Here is a 20,156-nt window from a genome sequence, read left to right on the forward strand (position 1 = left end):
TTCTGGGTCTCTCTGACTCAGCTGCCATTTGTTAGGTAAGTTTAGATTTCAAAGGACCAGGCCATTCATATGCAAAAGCCTCTGCGCACAGCTTGGATGGTGCGGAGTCTCAGGGCGGAGCAAACAGCAATGGCTTCCTGTCAGCCCTGCCCTAAGAGGTCCTCGGGTCTCAGTGACCCTTGGTAATCACTGCAAGCACCTCTGAGAGAAAGCTGCCCTGGAGTTCCACTCGCTGCCAGACAGTCCAGTTTCTCCCCATATGAGTCTGGGTCCCCAGAGTCTCGCCCGGAACTGGAGTTCAGAGCATTCGGGAGCTTGTGTCTCCCTCCGGATTGAAAAAGCCAGCCGCGTACTCACTTGCCAGCCCTTTCCACACGAGCGCCTCCATACCTCTGCACTTTACTTCCGCAGCTCCTCTGAGTCTCAGTGTACTTTTCTCTTCCCTTCTAATTGTAGAATTTCCACTTAGCCAGCCTTCCTATGGTTCTGGATGATATCTTTTTTGTCTTTTAGTTGTAGTTTTGAAGTGGTTATACGAGGAAGTAAGTTCAGGTGTTTACCTATGCTGCCATCTTGGTTTTTCCTTACCTTCTTGTTTCTATTCTCTAGTAACAACTGTGAACATTATGAGGGTTGCATTTGTATATTATTTTCATCCAGGCTCCACCATTTGCTGGATGGTTTACAAAATATTCTCTTAAGCAAAGAAGAATATTTTCATTGTTTTCTGATTTGTTATGAGATTTATTAATCTATATATATAAAGAGGTAATATGGTAATTGGTCCTAATGGTGTCCCAGTTATGACTGTTCAACAGGCTGCACGTGCACAGGGGCTGGTGGGCGGGGACGCAGGAGGGGACTTGCGCCACCCGGCGTGAGGAGGTGGAGGCGCGTGCAGGCCTGCTGCGCTGCCTGGCCCGGAGGGGGGTGTCAGGATGGGGGCGGGGCCTTGACGGAGAGCTCTCAGCACTCATGTGCTGGGGTCTGAAGGCACAGAGAGGAAGGGAGAGCAGATGGGCAGTTAGGGGGTTTAGGCCAGGAGGGGTGAGCATATAGGCAGGGGGATCAGGCCAGGAGGGGAGTGCAGATAGGCAGTTAGGGGGATCAGGCAAGGAGGGAAGAGCAGATAGGCAGTTAGGGGGATCAGACAAGGAGGGGAGAGCAGTTAGGATCAGGCCAGCAGGGGAGCAGTTAGGGGCATCAGGCTGGCAGGGGAGCAGTTAGGGGCATCAGGCAGGCAGGCAGGTGAGCGCTTAGGAGCCAGTGGTTTTGGATTGCGAGAGGGATCCCAGATTGGAGAGGGTGCAGGCCAGGCTGAGGGACCTCCTCCTACCCCCATGCACGAATTTCGTGCACCGGGGCCCTAGTATATATATAAAATGGTTAGAATAATATCTAGTACATAGTAATCATTAAAGGATTGTGATTGCTAGGCTTACTAATGTATGAGCTCTGTAAATTCAGTAAAACACTTCACTCAAAGTCCTGCATACAAATTTCTTTCCTGTGTTTTCTTTCTCTGTGCTGTCTAAAGGTGTGGCACGTGCAGCAGACTCATTGGTGTCCATAGTTTTAAGTGAGCTGGAAACTCAGGACCCACCCCAGAACTCCTGAATCAGGGTCTGGATTTGGAGGATCTCCAGCTCCTTGTTTTGCCCATTGATATTTTAGAAGTATTATGGTGTTCTCACTCAGAATGACTTCTCCACCTAAGAATAATATACACTTGATCCTCTATGATTCAAATATAGCACTCAAAAATGGATATGCCTGTGTTGATGTTTTTATTTTTAAAATTTCTCTTCCAGACAAGGAAAGCCTCTACAGTGGTTTTGTAAATGATGTCATCCTCCTTTCTCAAAATACACTGGAAAAGGTCAAAATGATCTTATTGGATAATTCAGGCTAGTCTCTTAGGTCAAAACCAATTCTATTCTCTTTTTTTTAAAATATATTTTATTGATTTTTTACAGAGAGGGAGGGAGAGGGTTAGAAACATTGATATCCAGCCAGCCAGGTAGGTGGGAATGAAGGTAGCAGACAACCCAGATGAGAGGTCAAAAGTCACAGAGGAAGGCAAGCTTTAAAATATGTTTTGGGAAGATTGGCTTCAATGGGAAATGATGTTTTTTACAGAGAGGGAGGGAGAGGGTTAGAAACAGCAATCAGCTGCCTCCTGCACACCCCCCACTGGGGATGTGCCCACAACCAAGGCACATGCCCTTGACCGGAATCAAACCTGGGACCCTTGAGTTCTCAGGCCGACGCTCTATCCACTGAGCCAAACCAGTTAGGGAACTCTGTGTTCTTATTGGGCCACATTGTGACCTCTGTCCATGTTTACTTGAGTAATGTGTTAATTTTTGTTTTGCTTTGTATCTTTCAATTTCAGCGTCAGTTGACCTTCAGTGATGTGGCCATAGAATTCTCTCAGGAGGAGTTGGCATGCCTGGATCCAGCTCAGCGGAAACTGTACATGGATGTGATGTTGCAGAACTATAATAACCTGGTATTCCTGGGTGAGGACCACTTCCTTCCAGAATTTCTACTCCACCCACAGGGTTTTGTTTTATTCATTAGTACAGTGTCAGTGGTGAGCTTCTGCTTTGTATGAGAGTTTCAGATCTGTGTTCCCAAGGAAAGAAATTGAAGTTTTGCTGGTGCAGAACAGAAAGGCTTCCTCATGTATTTGGAAGTGGAACTCAGGATCTGAAAACTTTAAATGTTGTGTCTGGTATAATAAAGGTGCTGTCAGAAAATAAAATTTTGGGAAATAATTTTCTAAATATTCTGATATTCTACAATGTCCTATCTTCTTAGTTGAACCCAGGGCTGGATTGGAAATTGGAGAATCTTCATTAAAATCTCATGTTCCTTTTTTCTAATAAACAGGGCTTGCTGTGTCTAAGCCAGACCTGGTCACCTTTTTGGAGCACATGATGGAGCCCTGGGAGTTGAAGAGAAAAGAGACGATATCCAGCCAGCAAGGTAGGTGGGAATGAAGGTAGCAGACAACCCAGGTGAGAGGTCAAAAGTCACAGAGGAAGGCAAGCTTTAAAATGTTTTGGGAAGATTGGCTTCAGTGGGAAATGATTTTGGAGAGGGTCAGGTTTATTTCTGTTTCTGTCTTCGAGGGACAGGTCCTCTCCAACACTTTACTTTGGCATCATGTACGGGTTCTCATTGTGCTCCTTTGATCTGCCATCACATGTGCAGTGAGAACTAAAGTCTTCCCCTGTTAGTGTGAGGGTGGCATGACCTGGCTACTCTTGCGTTTCTTGTGGACCCTGGGAAACTGTGCACATTGGTGAGGAATGTTATATTAAACCAATTCTCTTTTCTGTCTCATGTAAGTAGTTTGTAAAGAAGTGGTTGAGATACTGGAATTTGGTTCCCACATCCCAGGAGCACTGGAATAGGTGGCCAAGTTTTCCTGTTATTCCTTCTGCTTGCCAAGTCTGTTGCTGATGTTTCTATTGTATATTTAAATTCAGGTACTGAGGCCTTCAACTTCCAATATTTGTTTGTTTTTTTCTTATACTTTCTGCCTTTGTATTTTTTTCATGCATAGCTCCTTGGTGTGCCACGCCAGCACAGCCAAGGGTTCGGCGAGCCTGAGGGAGGGCGGTGAAGGATGAAGAAAGAGATAGACAAGAGAATGCACTGGGTCTAGGTGGATCTTCTGTGCCTGGCTGAGGCCACAGAACAGATCCAGACTGCAAAGCTGATGCTTTATTTATAGTCAGGGGAAAACAAGGTAATTTACAATGTTCTTGTAAGTTTCACTGGTTTTGGCAGCACTTGCTGCCCCTCCCACAGCCCATTAGCTACCCAGGAAAGATCTAGGGAGCAGTCACAAGGCTAAGCTTAATTATGCTTAGAGGGCTGTACCCTCTAAGCTGGGACTTGTTTGCGACTTTGCCAGCAGGTCAGTCCGAGGCTTAATCCTATAACCGCTCCCTACACTTGGTAATACAGTTTTTTGTTATGCATAGTTTTGATGGTAATTTAGTTTTCTGTGTTTTTTCCTCTATGTACAAATTGATCCTCTTTAAGATGGTTGTTTTGAATTCTTTGTCAGGTAATTAACAGATCACTGTTAAGTTAGGACCAACTTATGGAGACTTATTTGTGGCTCTGGTTGGACTGTTTTTCTCATAAACCTTGTCATCTCTTGTTACTATGTAAGCCCATTAGAAGCAGGCACCATCCCTTTCTTTATGAACTCCCTTTGTACAAAAGAACACAAATAACAATCAGCTATGGTAGGTTTTTAATGGCCTGTCAAACCTATTTTGGAAAGTGCAATTGGTGTGTGTGTTTCTATCATTTTTTAATATTTTATTTATACTTGACATCAATATTATATATGTCTTAGGTATACACCCCAGTAATTAAACATTATGTAGTTTTGGGGCTGGGGCCACTTAGCAAGAGGTACAAGACACACTGAGGCCAGCCAGATGCTGATTCTTTGAAGCATTGTAGTAAAGACTGAAGCATAAGCCTATTTGGGCTGTTTCTATGGGAAACCACTTGAAACAGCTTGGGTGGGCCTACAAGTTCATGGGGCAGGTTCTGAGGAAATCTTCAGAGTGGGGTGAAAAGTCTGAGCCAGGTTGATACACAGCTATGGATCCTGAATGCAGGCTATGCGGGTGAAGGGCTCAGAAAAGGAAGAATGACTTCTACCAAGACTTATGTCTGGGAAAAAGCTCCGTTTCCAGCCTTCATCCTTAGGCCAGACATTGTTGTTCTTCCCTGTGTGTCCCTGGTGCCTTTCAAGCTGCTGCCCAGCTCTGGAACTCAGAGGGCATGAGTCTGAGTAAGTCAGAGCACGAGCCCATTAAAGGGAATTGCCTAGGACTCCATCAGCTCTCTGTCTCACTCAGCCACAATCCCTGCTAGTTTTTACAGCCATAGTAATGGGGACATCTCATCTTGGCATTGGAACCCTGGGATGGTGGGCCTTTGTGGGGCTGAGACCCTTCACTCCTCAGGTGTGACCTCTGCAATGAAATATTTCTTCTGATTTTTATTCATCATGTGGTCCCTGCCCGTTCTGTGACTTCGCACCTGATACCAGTGGTTTTGTAAGTGATATGTCATCCTGAGGCTTCTTCTTTATGTCTTTAGTTGTAGAACTTCATTCAGCTCGGTTTCTGGAGATTCAGAATGATGGCTTTCCTGTAGTTTGGTTGTTTTATTTAGTGTGGTTGTGGGAAGATGCCAGTGCTGCAATTACCTACACCACCATCTAGACCAGAAGCCTGCATATGTGTCTTTTGTGTAACTTCCCAGTTTAAAATATATTTTGCTTTTATTTAGAGCACATGATATTCCCAATCCTGATGTCTTTCTTCAGCACAACAGTCTCTTTGGTGCTTGAATAATTACTCTCTTTCTTAGCAACCACCACAATGCATTCATGGTAAATTGCCATTTCCTTAGCAATCTGTGTCTTTTAAAACAGAAGCAAGTTCCACAGGCAGTTGCAAAAATCCAGACCATTGGACATACAGTGCACACTCTTTTGTTTTTCTTCTGAGAAGAAACTGAGGATTGAGAGGTATCTCACAGTCATTTTGTAGTGTGCCAGAAAGGGTGACCAGGTATTGGGAGCAAATACAAGCAAGTTTTCTTCCCTCTTTGATATGACTCTTTTCTATTTTTCCCCTCTGGGGTGTGCTGTGGTCTTTGAACTGACCTCTTAAGTATTCTGAAAGGTAATTGGGTCAGTAATTGTTATTAAGTTTCCATCTTCAAGGAGAAAAAAATTAGGTGATTCCTCTTCTGCCATCTCACTGAAGTCATTTGACAGGTATTAATTCTGTACATTACATTTGAAGAATACTTATCTGAAAGTAGTGTGTTATAATTCATTTGTTATATTTCAGTTATGTCTTCTCAAGTCACCCAGGGCTTGTTACCAAAACCAGGCATCGAAAATTCGTGTTGGAATATGCTACAGGTAAGATATACAATGTGTGGCATTGAGAATTTACACTTAATCAAAGTTTTGGGATGTCTGGGGCAATATGAAGAGAAAAAAGATGTTATGATGCATATAACCAAACTGGAATAATTACCCATATAATAACCTTGCTGCCAAGAGAGGTTAAGGATATAAAAGATTGGAAATTTTTACTTCGAGTTACCTTGGAAGAACAATGTGATTCTGAATGCAAACACCAAAGGAAACCTTTTAAAAATACATATTCTCTGAAATGAAATTTGGAACATCAGAGAAGTCACCTAGTCCATTGTGTAAATAAGTCTTTGGATGATTTAATGTAGGATTTGTTTAAGTTAAATGTTTATAAAAATCAATCATTTAAAACATGAAGATGGAAATTGTGACTGAATTTGTAAATCCCTTAACCAAGTTTGAATTATTTCTTCACAGAAAAATATTCTTTCTTATTCCAGACGCTATAATTTTCATAAATGTGTTAAGTTTTATATTCAACCATTATGGCTTTATAGGTATCAGAATAGGTGATCGGACACAACTTTACATGTGCAATGATATTTGAACGTGAACTAAAGGCTTTTCTATCTTCATTGATTTCTAGAGTGCATATAATGAATAGAGAAGTCATCAGTGTAGTAAATCTAGGAATTTAACAAAAGTGTTAAATTCTAATAACCATCAGAGTACTTAGTTTTCACAGATAAAGTATAAATTTCAGAAAGTCTTTGATAAAAGCCTTTGCACCTCAGAATATTCATGCTATAGATAAGACAGATAAATGTAGTGAATGTGACACATCTTTCAAACCATTAAATCTTACTGAACATGAAAATACTCATATTGGGGAGGAGCCTTTCAGGTGTAATCAGAGTATGAGAGTCTTTAGTCAATTATCCAATGTATATATATACATAAGAAAAATCATTATTGGAGAGAGAAGCCTTAGAAATGTAAAGAATGTGATAATTGCCCTGGCTAGTTTGGCTCAGTGGATAGAACATCGGCCTGCAGACTGAAGGGTCTTGAGTTCGATTCTAGTCAAGGGCATATGTTCAGGTTGCAGGCTCGATCCCCAGTAGGTGGTGTGCAGGAGGCAGCCGAACAATGATTTTCTCTCATCATTGATGTTTCTATCTCTCTCTCCCTTCCTCTCTGAAATCAATAAAAATATAGTAAAAAAAAGAATGTGATAATGTTTCTAAGTTGCATTTCCATGTTATTCTACAACAGGAACTTGATACTGGAGAGAAGCCTTATAAATGTAGAGAATGTGGCAAAGCCTATAAGTGGTATTCAAGCCTTACCAGTCATCAGAGACTTCATTCTGGAGAGAAGCCTTATAAATGTAGGGAATGTGGCAAAGCTTTTAGCAAATCTTCAAGCCTTACCAGTCATCGGAGAATTCATTCTGGAGAGAAGCCTTATAAATGTAGAGAATGTGGCAAAACTTTTACCCAGAGCTCAAATCTTGCTCAACATCAGAAAATTCATTCTGGAGAGAAGCCTTATAAATGTAAACAATGTGGCAAAGCCTTTATCTCGAGCTCACATCTGACTCGACATCAGATGATTCATTCTGGAGAGAAGCCTTATAAATGTAGAGAATGTGGCTTTGCCTTTAACCGGTGTTCAACCCTTACTCGACATCAGAGAATTCATTCTGGAGAGAAGCCTTATAAGTGTAGAGAATGTGGTAAAGCCTTTATTCGGAGCTCAAATCTTACTCAACACCAGAGAATTCATTCTGGAGAGAAGCCTTATAAATGTAGAGAATGTGGCAAAGCCTTTATCTGGGCCTCACAACTTATGCAACATCAGAGAATTCATACTGGAGAGAAGCCTTAAAATGTAGAGAATGTGACTAAGCCTTTAACAATTCTTCAAGTCTCATGGACCATTAGAAAACTCATACTTGGGAGAAGCCTTATAAATGTGGAGAATGTGGCAAAGCCTTTACCCACCACTCAAATCTTACCAAACATGAGAATGCATACCTGAGAGAAGCTGTACAAACGTAAAGAGTGTTACAAAGCCTTTAACCTCTGCTCTATTCAATATTAGGGAATTCATACTAGATGGGAGCAATCCTATATAATAAAAGCCCAGTGACCGAACGGCAGAACGACTGGTCTACCAGTCACTGTGATGCACACTGACCACCAGGAGGCAGATGCTTAACACAGGAGCTGCCCCCTGGTGGTCAGTGCGTTTCCACAGTGGGAGCGCTGCTCAGCTGACTGAAACAGCAGCTCCTACCACAGCTGGAGCAGCTGCTCAGAAGGCAGGTCCACAGCTGCTCAGCTGACCAGGATGAGCGGTGCTCCCACATGGGCTGATCCCTACAGGCCATGCCCCCCCCCCAGTGCAAAAATCCCGTGCACCGGGCCTCTGGTACAAATACAAAGAATGTAGAAAAACCTTTAACCATTGCCCAAACCTCATTAAATATCAAGTAATTCATACCAGAGAGAAGCATTACAAGTGTAGACAATTTGGCAACACTTTTACCCAGTATTGGAACCACAGTCAATATCACATAATCCATGCTGTACTAAAATAATACAAATTTAAAGAATGTGGCAAAACTTTTATCAAGCCTCATGGAACTTTAGTGAATTCATACTGAATAGAAGCCATGCAAATATAAAGTCAAATATGTCTTTTAAATCAGAATACTTACTTTAGAGAATCCAGTAAGGAAAGTTACATGATTTTTTAGTATGAATGAAAATACCAAGGGCATGGATGTTTGAAAAAATGTCATTTCCTACACTGTATCCTTTTTATTATGACAGTATTTGTGATTTTTTGAAACACATAGTAATGTGATTTAAATCTCAATTCATTTCATGCTTCTGTAAATGCTTGTAATGTTTATTTTGACCAGTGGGTTTGTAATGCTACGCGAATTGTCTTCTGTGCATTCTATTGAATTTCTTCCTCCCTAATCTGGTGACTCTGGGTTTGACAATCTCTCATGGCAATTTTGTCTTGTTTACATTTGTGTCTCATGTAAGACCTACCATATATTTTCCTTGTTCCATAGAATACGTGTGGACTTTATATATTCTCATTCATAAAATGTTTTATTTATTTATTTATTTTTGAAAATATTTTTTTATTGACTTCAGAGAATAGATAGAAACAATGATGAGAGAGAATCATTGATCGACTGCCTCCTGCATGCCCCACACTGGAGGATTGAGTCTATAATCTGGACATGTACCCTGACCAGGTGTGGAACTATGACCTCTTGGTTCATAGGTTGATGCTCAGCCACAGAGCCATACCAGCTGGGCAATAAAGTGTTTTAATTTAAATATGTTAACAGTGATGTGTAATGAATAAGGTGTTAATATGCCATCAAAGTTAACATTTCCCCACCTCATTCAAGGTTTCAGGTAACAATTTGTAATGCAATGGAATGACATCATTAGCAATCCTTTACCCAGAGACCTTAAACTTTAAATAATGTGTAAAGAGTTTATCCTTAATTTATATGTTTCCTTCCTTTTATTATACCTGCTGGGGACATTATGATGGTTCCAAAAACATATCTAGGAGTATTTTTGAAAGTTTAAGTAAAAAGTGTATGCTGTTTCAGCATTGGCATTTATTTTGTGTAGCTAAAAAGTTTTGAACTGAACTCCTATGAAACCCTGTTGCACACAGACACCAGCTTACAGTGTTCCAAGTGAATGTAAGTTTTTTAAATGGCTTCTCCAGCAGTCCTTGTGAACAGTAGTCTGTTTTTTTTGTTTTGTTTTTGTTTTTTGCACTTCAGGGTCTTCATTTTGTTTGCCCCTTATGTAAGATTTCTGAAGAGCTAGCCAAACCTTGCTGATTTTGCTTTGAGTTGAACAATCTGGACCTAGCTCGAGAACCCCAAGGTACTCCACATAGTGATCCTAATACAGGCCTACACTCTGTGTACTGCCACTCTCTTCCTGCATCCTGTCTTGTCCTGCCTGTGTTAGTCCCTGCAGGCATGCTGTGTACTTCCTCCAGGCTTGCCTATTATATACTATTTATTTTTTTCCAGATTTACCTATGGTCTTTCGTGTAATTGCTGGACACCATCCAGTACCAGTGGGCTTTTCTTAACAAATGCCAATCTAATAAAATGCTTAAAAGTTTTATTAGAAGCCTATATTTGGAATTCTGCATCCTGATAACATTTTACCATATATATATATTTTTTTCTTTTTTTTTGCTTTTTCTGAGCCTACATAACAGAGATTTGCATAGTTTTGACATGCACTACATGCAATATGTAAATATAGTAATATAAAAACGTAATTTAGGCATAAGACGACTATCAAGAAGGAAGTGGGTGTGAATGTGTGTACATATATCTTCAGAAGAAAAGGTTAATGGGCCAAAATTGGTAACTTAAAAATATTTTCTGATGTACTAGCAAAGTTGAAACCTTACAGATTTATGATGTGAATTGTCTTCTATGCATTCCATTGCATTTCTTTCTCCCTAATCTGATGACTCTTGTTTGACAATCTCTCACCGAAATTCCGTTTTGTTTACATTTCTGTCTCATGTAAGATCTACCATATGTTCTCCTTGTTCCATAGTTTATAAAATATTGCTTATATGTTGTTCTTGGAGATATTGAGTGGCTTTCAATGAATTCTAGGATGTACTGAAATATCTTGAAAATGGAAGTAATTTAATGAGCATATTAGGTTGTAGTTTGTTTAGTACACTTCATTTCTTCTATTATAGAAAAATTATTTAAGTCAACATTTCCTTGGTTATTTTCACTGCTTATTATTGATATTACCAAAGATCTTCAGTCTTGTCTTTCAATTTGTTCAGGTGAAACTTGGTGATACCATAAATTATGGTGTTGTTTTGACAGTTAATATGAAGTGAAAAAACACACAGGACAGTGCTGGTTGTGTAATAAATATTCCATTTTTAGGAGAAAAGTATTTCAGTAGTAGTGATATTGCAGTCCTAAGTACAAGATGGAATATATCCAGGATGAAAAATTGATATGAATGCAGCATGTGAAGAGAGATGGTACATTTTTAGGCTGCAATACTGATTTTGAAATTAAGATACATTATACTTTTTCATTTCCTACCTATCTCCAGTTCCTTTATTTCTTTTCATTCCCAGCTATGTAGACCTTGAGAAAAGCGGTGGAGGGAATGTGTACTTAACAACATGTAAGTTAACTGACTTGGCCCTCACAACTTTATTGATCAATTAGTATTTGTTTAGGGAGGGTCACAAATTAGTGGGTTTCAAACCTAGAAAAATACATCACTGTTTCCCATGCGATGACCCTAAGACCTTGTCTTTTGTGTAAAGACAAGTCTATCCTCTCAGACATACAGGAACAAATGTCAACAGGGCATGTGAATGGAGTGAGGACAGATTTCGGAGTGAGGACAGATTTCAGAGTGAGAGAGTTTCAGAGCTGCTCTGCTTGGCACCATGGACAGGGCTGGGTGACAACTCATAACACCTGACCTCATGAGACCTGCTGGCTGGAAAACACTGTGACTCAAAGAAAATGAGGTCACATGCTTGGGAGTGGCTTTGAACACCATCCAGCTCACTTTGACCCCAGTCCCAACGTCAACTGAAATCTTTCTATCAAACTCAGAAAGTTGGATCTGGGAAAGTGCACTTTTAGATTTTTGCAGACTTACAATGAGCAGTTTGGGTTTAAATTAAAAAATAAAGATATTAAAACAATTTCTTATAATTAAAATAATTATCAATGTAGGATTGAATATTTTGCCGTATTTCCTGTGGGGTTTTGATGGATGGCAATTTTCAACTGAGCAGCTCTGGGACTTTCCTTCAGTTGAAGAGAGCCAAGTTTATACCTCCTCTTAGAGCAGTGGTTCTCAACCTTTTTAATGCCATGACCCTTTAATACAGTTCCTCATGTTGTGGTGACCCCCAACCATAAAATTATTTTCGTTGCTACTTCATAAATGTAATTTTGCTACTGTTACGAATTGTAATGTAAATATCTATGTTGTCCGATGGTCTTAGACAACTCTGCTAGCGGTTCTCAACCTGTGGGTCGCAACCTACAGGTTGAGAACTGCTGCTGTAGAGCCTAAGACCATCGGAAAACACAGATATTTACATTGCGATTCATTAACAGTAGCAAAATTACATTTATGAATTAGCAACGAAAATAATTTTATGGTTGGGGGTCACCACAATATGAAGAACTGTATTAAAGGGTCGCGGAATTAAAAAGGTTGAGAACCACTGTCTTAGAGGGTAGCCTCCATCAAAGAACTGGCTGGACTGGGAGTATAAAAGCTCAGCACTCTCCCCTCCACTTAAACGCCTCTCAAAGACAGTTCTGTCCACTTCCCTGTAGAGTGGCCCAGTCTGGTGCCTGCATTGTAGTTCAACGGCTCCCTCTGCCCCTCCTGCTCCTTCACTCCTGAGATGTGGATCCTGACAGCTCCCCACAATAAGCTTCTCACATTCTTATAGCCGTTTAGGTCTGCTTCCCAGGGAAACCAACCTATTGAAGTTTCGGAGTCCTCTGAAGAGCAAAGTGTAAAATGCAACTTAGGAATCTGGCTCACTCATCAGCTGGCTGGAAGGTGGAATGGGATGGCCCTGCTGGCCCTATTAGTATAATTGTTTAAATTTTCACTGTTGTTGAACTGGGATGGTATAACAAGAAGAAGTGAATATCTTGGCATCAGATATTTGGAAATTAATTGGGAAATGGCAATTATAAGAACTATCCAATTGGATCGCTGTTTCTGGGCCACAAAACCTTTGGAGAAAGACAATGAAAAGTTAGGAGTGACTAATTACAAGTTAAAGGTTCAGTGTGAGCCAGAAGAGATTTTAATAGCATGGCAGAATCATTTCTTCTAGAGCCAGTTGGCTAAAAAAAGCTGTGAGTTAGGTGAGAGGAACCAAGTCCTGTCAACCCATTATAGGTCTCTGACTTATAGAACTACAAGATAATACATTTGTGTTTTAAGGCACTAAATGTGTGATAATTTATTTCACACCCATAGGAAACTAACACAAGGAATCAGGGATATTTTTAAAGGACAGATGTGATTAAAGATAAAAGCACAAGATAAAGTACACAACTTCTTTGGTGAAAAGAAAAAAAAGAAGTGCTGTTTGGCAACAAAGTGTTAAAGGGAAAGAAAATGGTGGGGTGGGAAATACTGAGTTCTGAAAGAAAAAAAAGAACCTTGAATTTTGAGGACTCAAACCTTTTCCCCCATAATTGAAACAAATTATCTACCCAAAAAGTGCATTAACATGCCTAGCCTATGCTATACTGACAAAAGAGGTTCATTAATCTAGAAATACTATAAACATCCCAGGACCATAGACATGATAAAAAAGGTGTATCATTACACCAGACCAATTGGACCATGGGACTCCAGTGACTGGAGCTTTCAGATGACATTAAGTGTGGCACCCCAGTGTAGAGGGTGACGTAGGCCTCTTTCACTTTGTTTTAGCCCAGCAATGCAGACAACCCCATAAAGGTCACTTCCAGCAATGGGACTTGGTACTTAGTAGGTGTGCTGGGTCAGGCACACTGAAAGCACTGGGAAGTAACAACCTAGTACTGATCCCCAACAATGGACAGAGACTAAGATGCAAACCCAAGCTGGTCCAGACAAGATGGTGAAAACTCATCTCTCCTGTTTCCCTGTTTAGTATTACTCCTAGAAATTGCTCCATGGTACAAATAAAAGAGGACTCTGAGAGATGGTAGAGAAAGGCACCCTGGCTTGGGACCTGAGGACTGAAGGAAGAACGCAGCAACCAGGCATCCTAGGTTTTACTCTCCTAACCCCCTGGGCACTGAATTTGACTATAATTTGTGGCAGTGGGAAAAAAATCTAAAGTCAGTCATCTATGAGAAAGGAAGAACAAAATCAACCCAAACCAGACAGAGGAAGGAAATTATAAAGAAGAAAGGAGAGCCCTGGCCAGGTAGCTCATTTAGTTAGAGCATTGTCCTGGTGTTCCATCCCTGGTCAGGGCACATACAAAAATCAGCCAATAATTCCTTAAATAAGTGGAACAACCAGTCAATGTTCTCTCTCCCTGTCTCTCTCTGTCTCTCTCTCTCTCTCCCTCCCTCTCAAGTCAATAAATTATAAAAATCATTAAAAAGAAGACTCAATGAAATTTGGCTCTCGGCAAAGTGGGAATAGAGGGAACATCTCAATATAATAAAGGCCATATATGACAAACCCACAAGTAACATCATTCTCAATGGGAATTAACTAAAGCATTGCCCTAAGATCAGGAACACGAAAGGGATGTCCACTTTCGCCACTCTTATTCAAGATAGTATTGGAAGTCCTAGCCACAGCAATCAGACAAGTTGGAGAAATAAAAGGCATCCAAATTGGAAAGGAAGAAGTAAAACTCATTATTTGTGGATGACATAATACTGTATATATCACTAACGGGTTTGGCTCAGTGGATAGAGCGTCGGCCTGCAGATTCAAGGGTCCCAGGTTCGATTCCGGTCAAGGGCATGTACCTTGGTTGCGTGCATATCCCCAGTAGGGGGTGTGCAGGAGGCAGCTCATGGATGTTTCTCTCATCGATGTTTCTAACTATCCCTCTCCCTTCCTCCCTGTAAAAAGTCAATAAAATATATATTTAAAAAAATACTGTATATAGATTTCACCAAAAACTTACTGCAACTGATACATTTAGTAAAGTAACAGGATACAAAAATCAATGTCCAGAAATTGGTTGCAGTTGTATACATCAATAATGGAATATCAGGTAGGGAAACTAAAAAACTATCCTATTTGCAATTGTATTAAAAAAACATACCTAGGAATAAATGTAAACGAGATAAAATATCTGTATTCAGAAATTTGTAAGATACTGAAGAATGAATTAAGTAAGGTACAAATAAATGGAAACATACTGTGTTCATGGATAGGGAGAATTGGCATTGTTAAAATGTCCATACTACCCAAAGCAATCTATAGATTCAATGCAATTTTCATCAAAATATCAATGGTGCATTTCGCAGAAATTGAACAAGTAATCCAAAAAGTTACGTGGGATTACAAAATATTCTGAATAGCGCCAGCAATCTTGAGAAGAACAAAATTGTTGGAACCACGCTACATGATATCAAACTATACTGCAAGGCCTTAGTAATAAAATCAGCATGGTATTGGCATAAAAACAGATATATAGATCAACAGAATAATATAGAATGCCCAGAAATAAACCCACACTTATATGGACAATTAATATTTAATAAAGGAGGCAAGAACACATAATGGGATAAAGACAGTGTATTCAATAAATGGTGTTGAGAAAATTGGACAGATATGTGCAAAAACCTAGACTACCTCCTTATACCACATACAAGAATAAACTAAAAATGGATTAAATCCTAAAGGGAAACATGGGCAGTAAAATCTCAAACATTTCTGCCCTGGCCACAGTGGCTTGGTTGGGCGTTGTTCCCTGCACCAGGAGATTGCCTGTCTGATTCCAGGTCAAGGGGATATGCCTAAGTTTCAGGCTTGATCCCTGGTAGGAGGCATGTGGGAGATCACCGATCTATGTTGTCACTGTTACATTGATGTTTCTTTGTCTCCCTCTCCCTCTCCCGCTCTCTCTGAAAGTCAATAAACTATTCTTTTTTTAATATTTCAAGAAAAACTATTTTAAATACAATATATTACATGCAATAAACATTGACATTTCAAGAATAAAGTTCTTTTAACAAAAGTCTCAAATATATTTCTCAGATCACCTTGATTAGTTTAGCCCAATCACCTAGTATTATGACAAGAAGTCTTCCCACACCCTTCTGTAAAACTTCAAGGTCACAGGATGGTTGTCAGGAAAGGAGATGATGGAGGAAGTGAAATGTGCGTGTAGAAAATGGTCAGTGAGTGGCTGTGATTATTGCTGGTTCACTGTCATAAACAGAGGACAAAGAAGGCCCATGCTGTGACCACTCCGAATCAGCTGGGTGCCTGGTCCAGATGGGATGGAAACCAGGAGGAGGTTAGAAAGAGCAAGGAAGAGGCTGTCATGGACGGGAAACTCGGTGACTGTTGGGTGAAGTCAAGAGGCAGGACACTGTGAACAGGATGGTCTCCCTCCCTCCCTCTTTCTTTAATGTACATTGGTGTCAAGAGATCTATAGAAGTGTGTACCAAACTCTTATCCATGTGGGATTTGGGAGTTGGGAGCACACTTCAAATTGCTAATTTATACCTATAGATTTCCAGATTATTCTATAATAAGCACAAATTACTATTCTTAACATTATAAATGATAAAATTTAAAAAGTGGCTCAGTTGGAGTAAAGGCCTCTCCAGAGGGTTCATCTGTGTTCTGGGGCTCCTGGTGAGCAGACAGGGAAGTTGTTTGGTAACTTCTAGTTGCTCATTGTGCTGCACCAGACAGGTGAGCATCGCTTTCTCCCTGTGGACAGATAAATTCACCAGGAGCCAACTCCTCCCATTGAAGGTGCCTTCCTTGTTCTCTGAGGGTCGAGGCCATTTCTGTATGGGACATGTTTCTGTCCTTTAACCAAGTCAGCAGTAGGAGTTAGAAGTATAAGTTCTTTACTTGGCAGGTGAAGTTCACCATGTTCTCTGACAGAGTGTGTTGGGGAACCTCCCAGGCGGGCAGAACTGTACCAGTGCAGGGCAGAAGATCTGGCTCATGGAAGATAAAGACCACAGAAGAGGGCTCTCCCATTACAGCAAGGTGGGAACTGAGGGCAGTGCTAGGTATGCAGCAGGAGCTCAGAACTCAGGGTTCTCTTTGCATATAAATGAAATCACTAAGCCCAGCACGCAGGAGGAACATAATAAATGTACCAAGTACAAGAAAATACAAGCACGGATGAGCTTGGCCTATGGTAGCATTCATTTATTGAGTGGCTATTGGTAATGTGGATGAAACTACCAAGTCCAGTGGTAGGTGTTCATGTGGTAACTGCCACTAAGTAGTGGTAAGTGACAGGCACATCAGGTTGCCTAGCGATGGGAAAGACTGTCAGGAACTAGATTCCAGGCAATTCCAGGCCTGGTGCAAAGTGTAGGGAATAGAGCAGGCTTAGAAGGTGGAGGCCAGGTTTGGGTCTGGTCTGGGTGTGAGACCATCTACCTTGGATGGTCTCAAGACAGTTTGGCTGTGCTGGAGCTGCTGTAGAAAGGGCTCTTTCCCTCTGCATCCACAGTGACCTGGGAGACCGGAATCTCTTTCCCATTTTTAAACCATTTCAGGATGATGTTCCTGGGGGAGAAGCCGTAGGACATGCAGTTGAAGCTCACTCTCTGCCCAGGTGGACTTTCCTACAGGACCGGATACCATGAGGAAAGAGGGGTTGGTTGGAAAATGATCATAATAAACAAACATGATTGCAGTTATCACCACAGATGATAACCATGCAACACTGTTAAGAATCTTCTCAGCCTTAGCCAGTTTGGCTCAGTGGATAGAGCATTGGCCTGCAGACTGAAGGGTCCCAGGCTCGATTTCAGTCAAGGGCACATGCCCGGGTTGCGAGCTCAATCCCCAATAAGGGGCGTGCAGGAGGCAGCCAATCAATGATTCTCTCTCATCGTTGATGTTTCTATCTCCCTCTCCCCTTCCTCTCTGAAATCAATAAAAAAATATTTTTTAAAAAGAATATACTCATATATTGTTTTATATCCTTTTAATAATGCTGGGAAGGTATGTCATTGTCCTCATCTTACAGAGGACACTCGTGCCCCAGGAGTGAACTCTGAGTGATGGGCAGGACAGACGAGCAATTCCAGTCTTGAGTTCAAAGTCCACCTTCTTTTCCTCCCAGGTGATTTCCCATCAGTCTGGGCACAGGAACAAAATGACTGAGCAGTCTCACTCTTCCTATTAACTGTTTGTAGCTGGCCTCCATGGGAACCTTCCAAACTTCAGAGAACACATCCCAGAAGTAAATGCAGAGGTAGAGGGAGCCCTGTGACAGCTGGAACCAGGCTGGCTGACCAAGGAGAGGTGTGAAATGGGACAGCAGGTATTCCTCCTTCCCAAACGTCAGGCAAGAGTTACATCTGGTAATGGAAGCATTTTTGCTTTGAGCCAAGGAGAACATGAATAAACACAGATCCACCTTGAACCCAGACTTAATTTATATACAGAGCTCTCCTTTCAGAATTTTCTAGATAGTTTTCATTCATTCCACAAATATCTCAGTAGGGTCTATCTGTTCTGTGCCATTTTCTGAATTTGAAAGGTAGGGGCAGGAAGATGGGCTGTTTATCTGACTGGGTTCTTCTGTTGAGTTAGTTTGGGTTTGAACGCACAGCTCAATGAATGCTGAGAAAGCCAAAGGTGGTTTATTTCTTAATCGTTATTAAAGTAGAAGAGACACAGACACGGCCTGGTGAAGCGGGCTGGATTCCTGTGCCCTGAAAGCATCCACACATCAGGGAATCAAAAGCGAGAGCAGCCTCTCCCTGTAGAAAGGGCCTGTAGGGCGTCTTCATATTGTGAATTATTATCCAACACCTTCTCTAACAGTGGGCAGACAGCAAATATTAACAAGGATTTGCATTTGTAAATATTTATCTCCCTAAAATTTATCAAACATTTTGAGTGTATAGTAAGAGGGTGTCACTTGAGTAAGTCAGGTCATAAACACACGAGGTGCCTGGATGTCCCTGGAGGGATGAGATGCTGTGATCAGCTACCATCAAGAGCCTCTTGGTGTCCAGATGCTGGGCTGGTCCCTCTGTGTCCTCAGCTCCTCATTTTCCCACCGCCCTGAAGGCAGGTCCTTTGTGGTCTCACTTAAGGGATGAGGCTGAAAGAGAAACCCAGCTGTTCAAGGACACAGGGGGAAAGGCAGGGCTCATCTCACCACTCACAGGTCTGATTAATTTTAGCATCTCTGTTCTTTATCCTTGAGCCTCAGTGTCTGGTTCTGTACAAAGTGGATCAAAACACCACCCTGATAAGAGAAGTGAGGATGTATGTAATAGAGCCTGGCAGATAGAAGGTGCTTAATATATAACACGAATGACTTATCATAAGAACTGGTCTTACTAATTCTGAAACATCCTATTTGTTCTTTAGGCAGTAAGGAGACTGTACAAAAGCATGGCAGGAACACCAAGAAAAGTCTCAAAACCTGCTCCCTGCACCTGCCATGGCAACCAAACCCAGATGGAGAAAGCCACAGACAACGCAGGATCCAAGAACTAACACTGGGGAAAGGAGGTCTCTTCATAAACATGTCCATTGAGTAATGGAAGTACAAAGCAGGTCCTCTATGAATGTGAGGAAAGAGGTTCCTTTATACCTTTACTTAAATGAAGAACTGGATTTTTAAACTTTTATTTATATAACTTTACATGCCATAAAATCGAGCCCTTTAGGATGTGTAATTAAGTGGGGTGTCATATATTCACAATTTTGTAAAATCCTCAGCAGTAACTCCAGGACATTTTCTTCACGTGAAAAGGAAATTCCATACCCTCCAGCACATCCACTCCTACCCCAGGGAAATTACTAATGTACTTTCTGTCTCTATGCATGTCCCTATTCAGGACATTTCATGGAAATGAAATAAAACAACATGTGGCCTCAGGTGTTCATCTACTTTCTATGAAAATGTTTTCAACTCTCATCCATCTTGTAACTTGGTTCCTTTTAACGCCTGGATAGTAATATTTTATTGTAGGAAATTTCTTGAAGTCCTACTTTTTGGCTAATTTATAAGTAATGCTTCTTGGAAGATTCCTTCAGAAGATTTTTATTTTTATTTTGGTGGACATACGTTTTAAATTCTCTTGGGTGTATGAATATGGGTGGAATTGTGTCATAGGATAAGGTAACTTAATTTTATCTTTTTCAAGGACCTGCCAAGCTTTTCTCTAAAGCAGCCACACCATTTTATATTTTCACCTGCAATGCACAAGGCTTTCAATTACTCCACTTTTTCATCAATGGTTATTTTCTATTTTCTATCTTTTTCACTTTAATGATTTCACAGGTGTAAAGTGGCATCTCACAGCTTTGTTTCCCATTCCCTAATCCTAATATATAAAAAGCCAGGGGCCATAAGGACCAAAACGACTGGACGGACAACCAAACAGCAGACTAGGGAGCTGAGGGAGCAGGACAAATGGTCACCATGAGGGGACCCCTGCCTGAA

At 41.0% G+C, this 20,156-nt stretch overlaps 1 protein-coding gene across 3 annotated transcripts in view; it reads left to right on the plus strand.

The window, feature by feature from the left end:
• Positions 1-19,590, plus strand: part of LOC308256228 (KRAB domain-containing protein 5-like) — a 35,674-nt gene extending 16,084 nt beyond the window's left edge. Inside the window, exons 3-6 of one of the 3 annotated variants that reach the window (XM_080684323.1) lie at positions 2,396-2,522; positions 2,896-2,991; positions 5,901-5,974; positions 7,208-11,500. In XM_080684323.1, coding sequence (XP_080540449.1) covers positions 2,396-2,522; positions 2,896-2,991; positions 5,901-5,974; positions 7,208-7,822 — 912 coding nt within the window. In that variant the 3' untranslated portion in view covers positions 7,823-11,500. Of the gene's footprint in view, positions 1-2,395; positions 2,523-2,895; positions 2,992-5,900; positions 5,975-7,207; positions 11,501-17,886; positions 17,961-19,075 lie in introns of those variants that run through there. The other 2 variants (XM_080684324.1, XM_080684325.1) reach the window with 2 other exon arrangements.
• The last annotated feature ends 566 nt before the right edge of the window (positions 19,591-20,156 follow it).

This window comes from Plecotus auritus, assembly GCF_963455305.1.
Source record: "Plecotus auritus genome assembly, chromosome: 8".
Lineage (NCBI taxonomy): Eukaryota > Metazoa > Chordata > Mammalia > Chiroptera > Vespertilionidae > Plecotus > Plecotus auritus.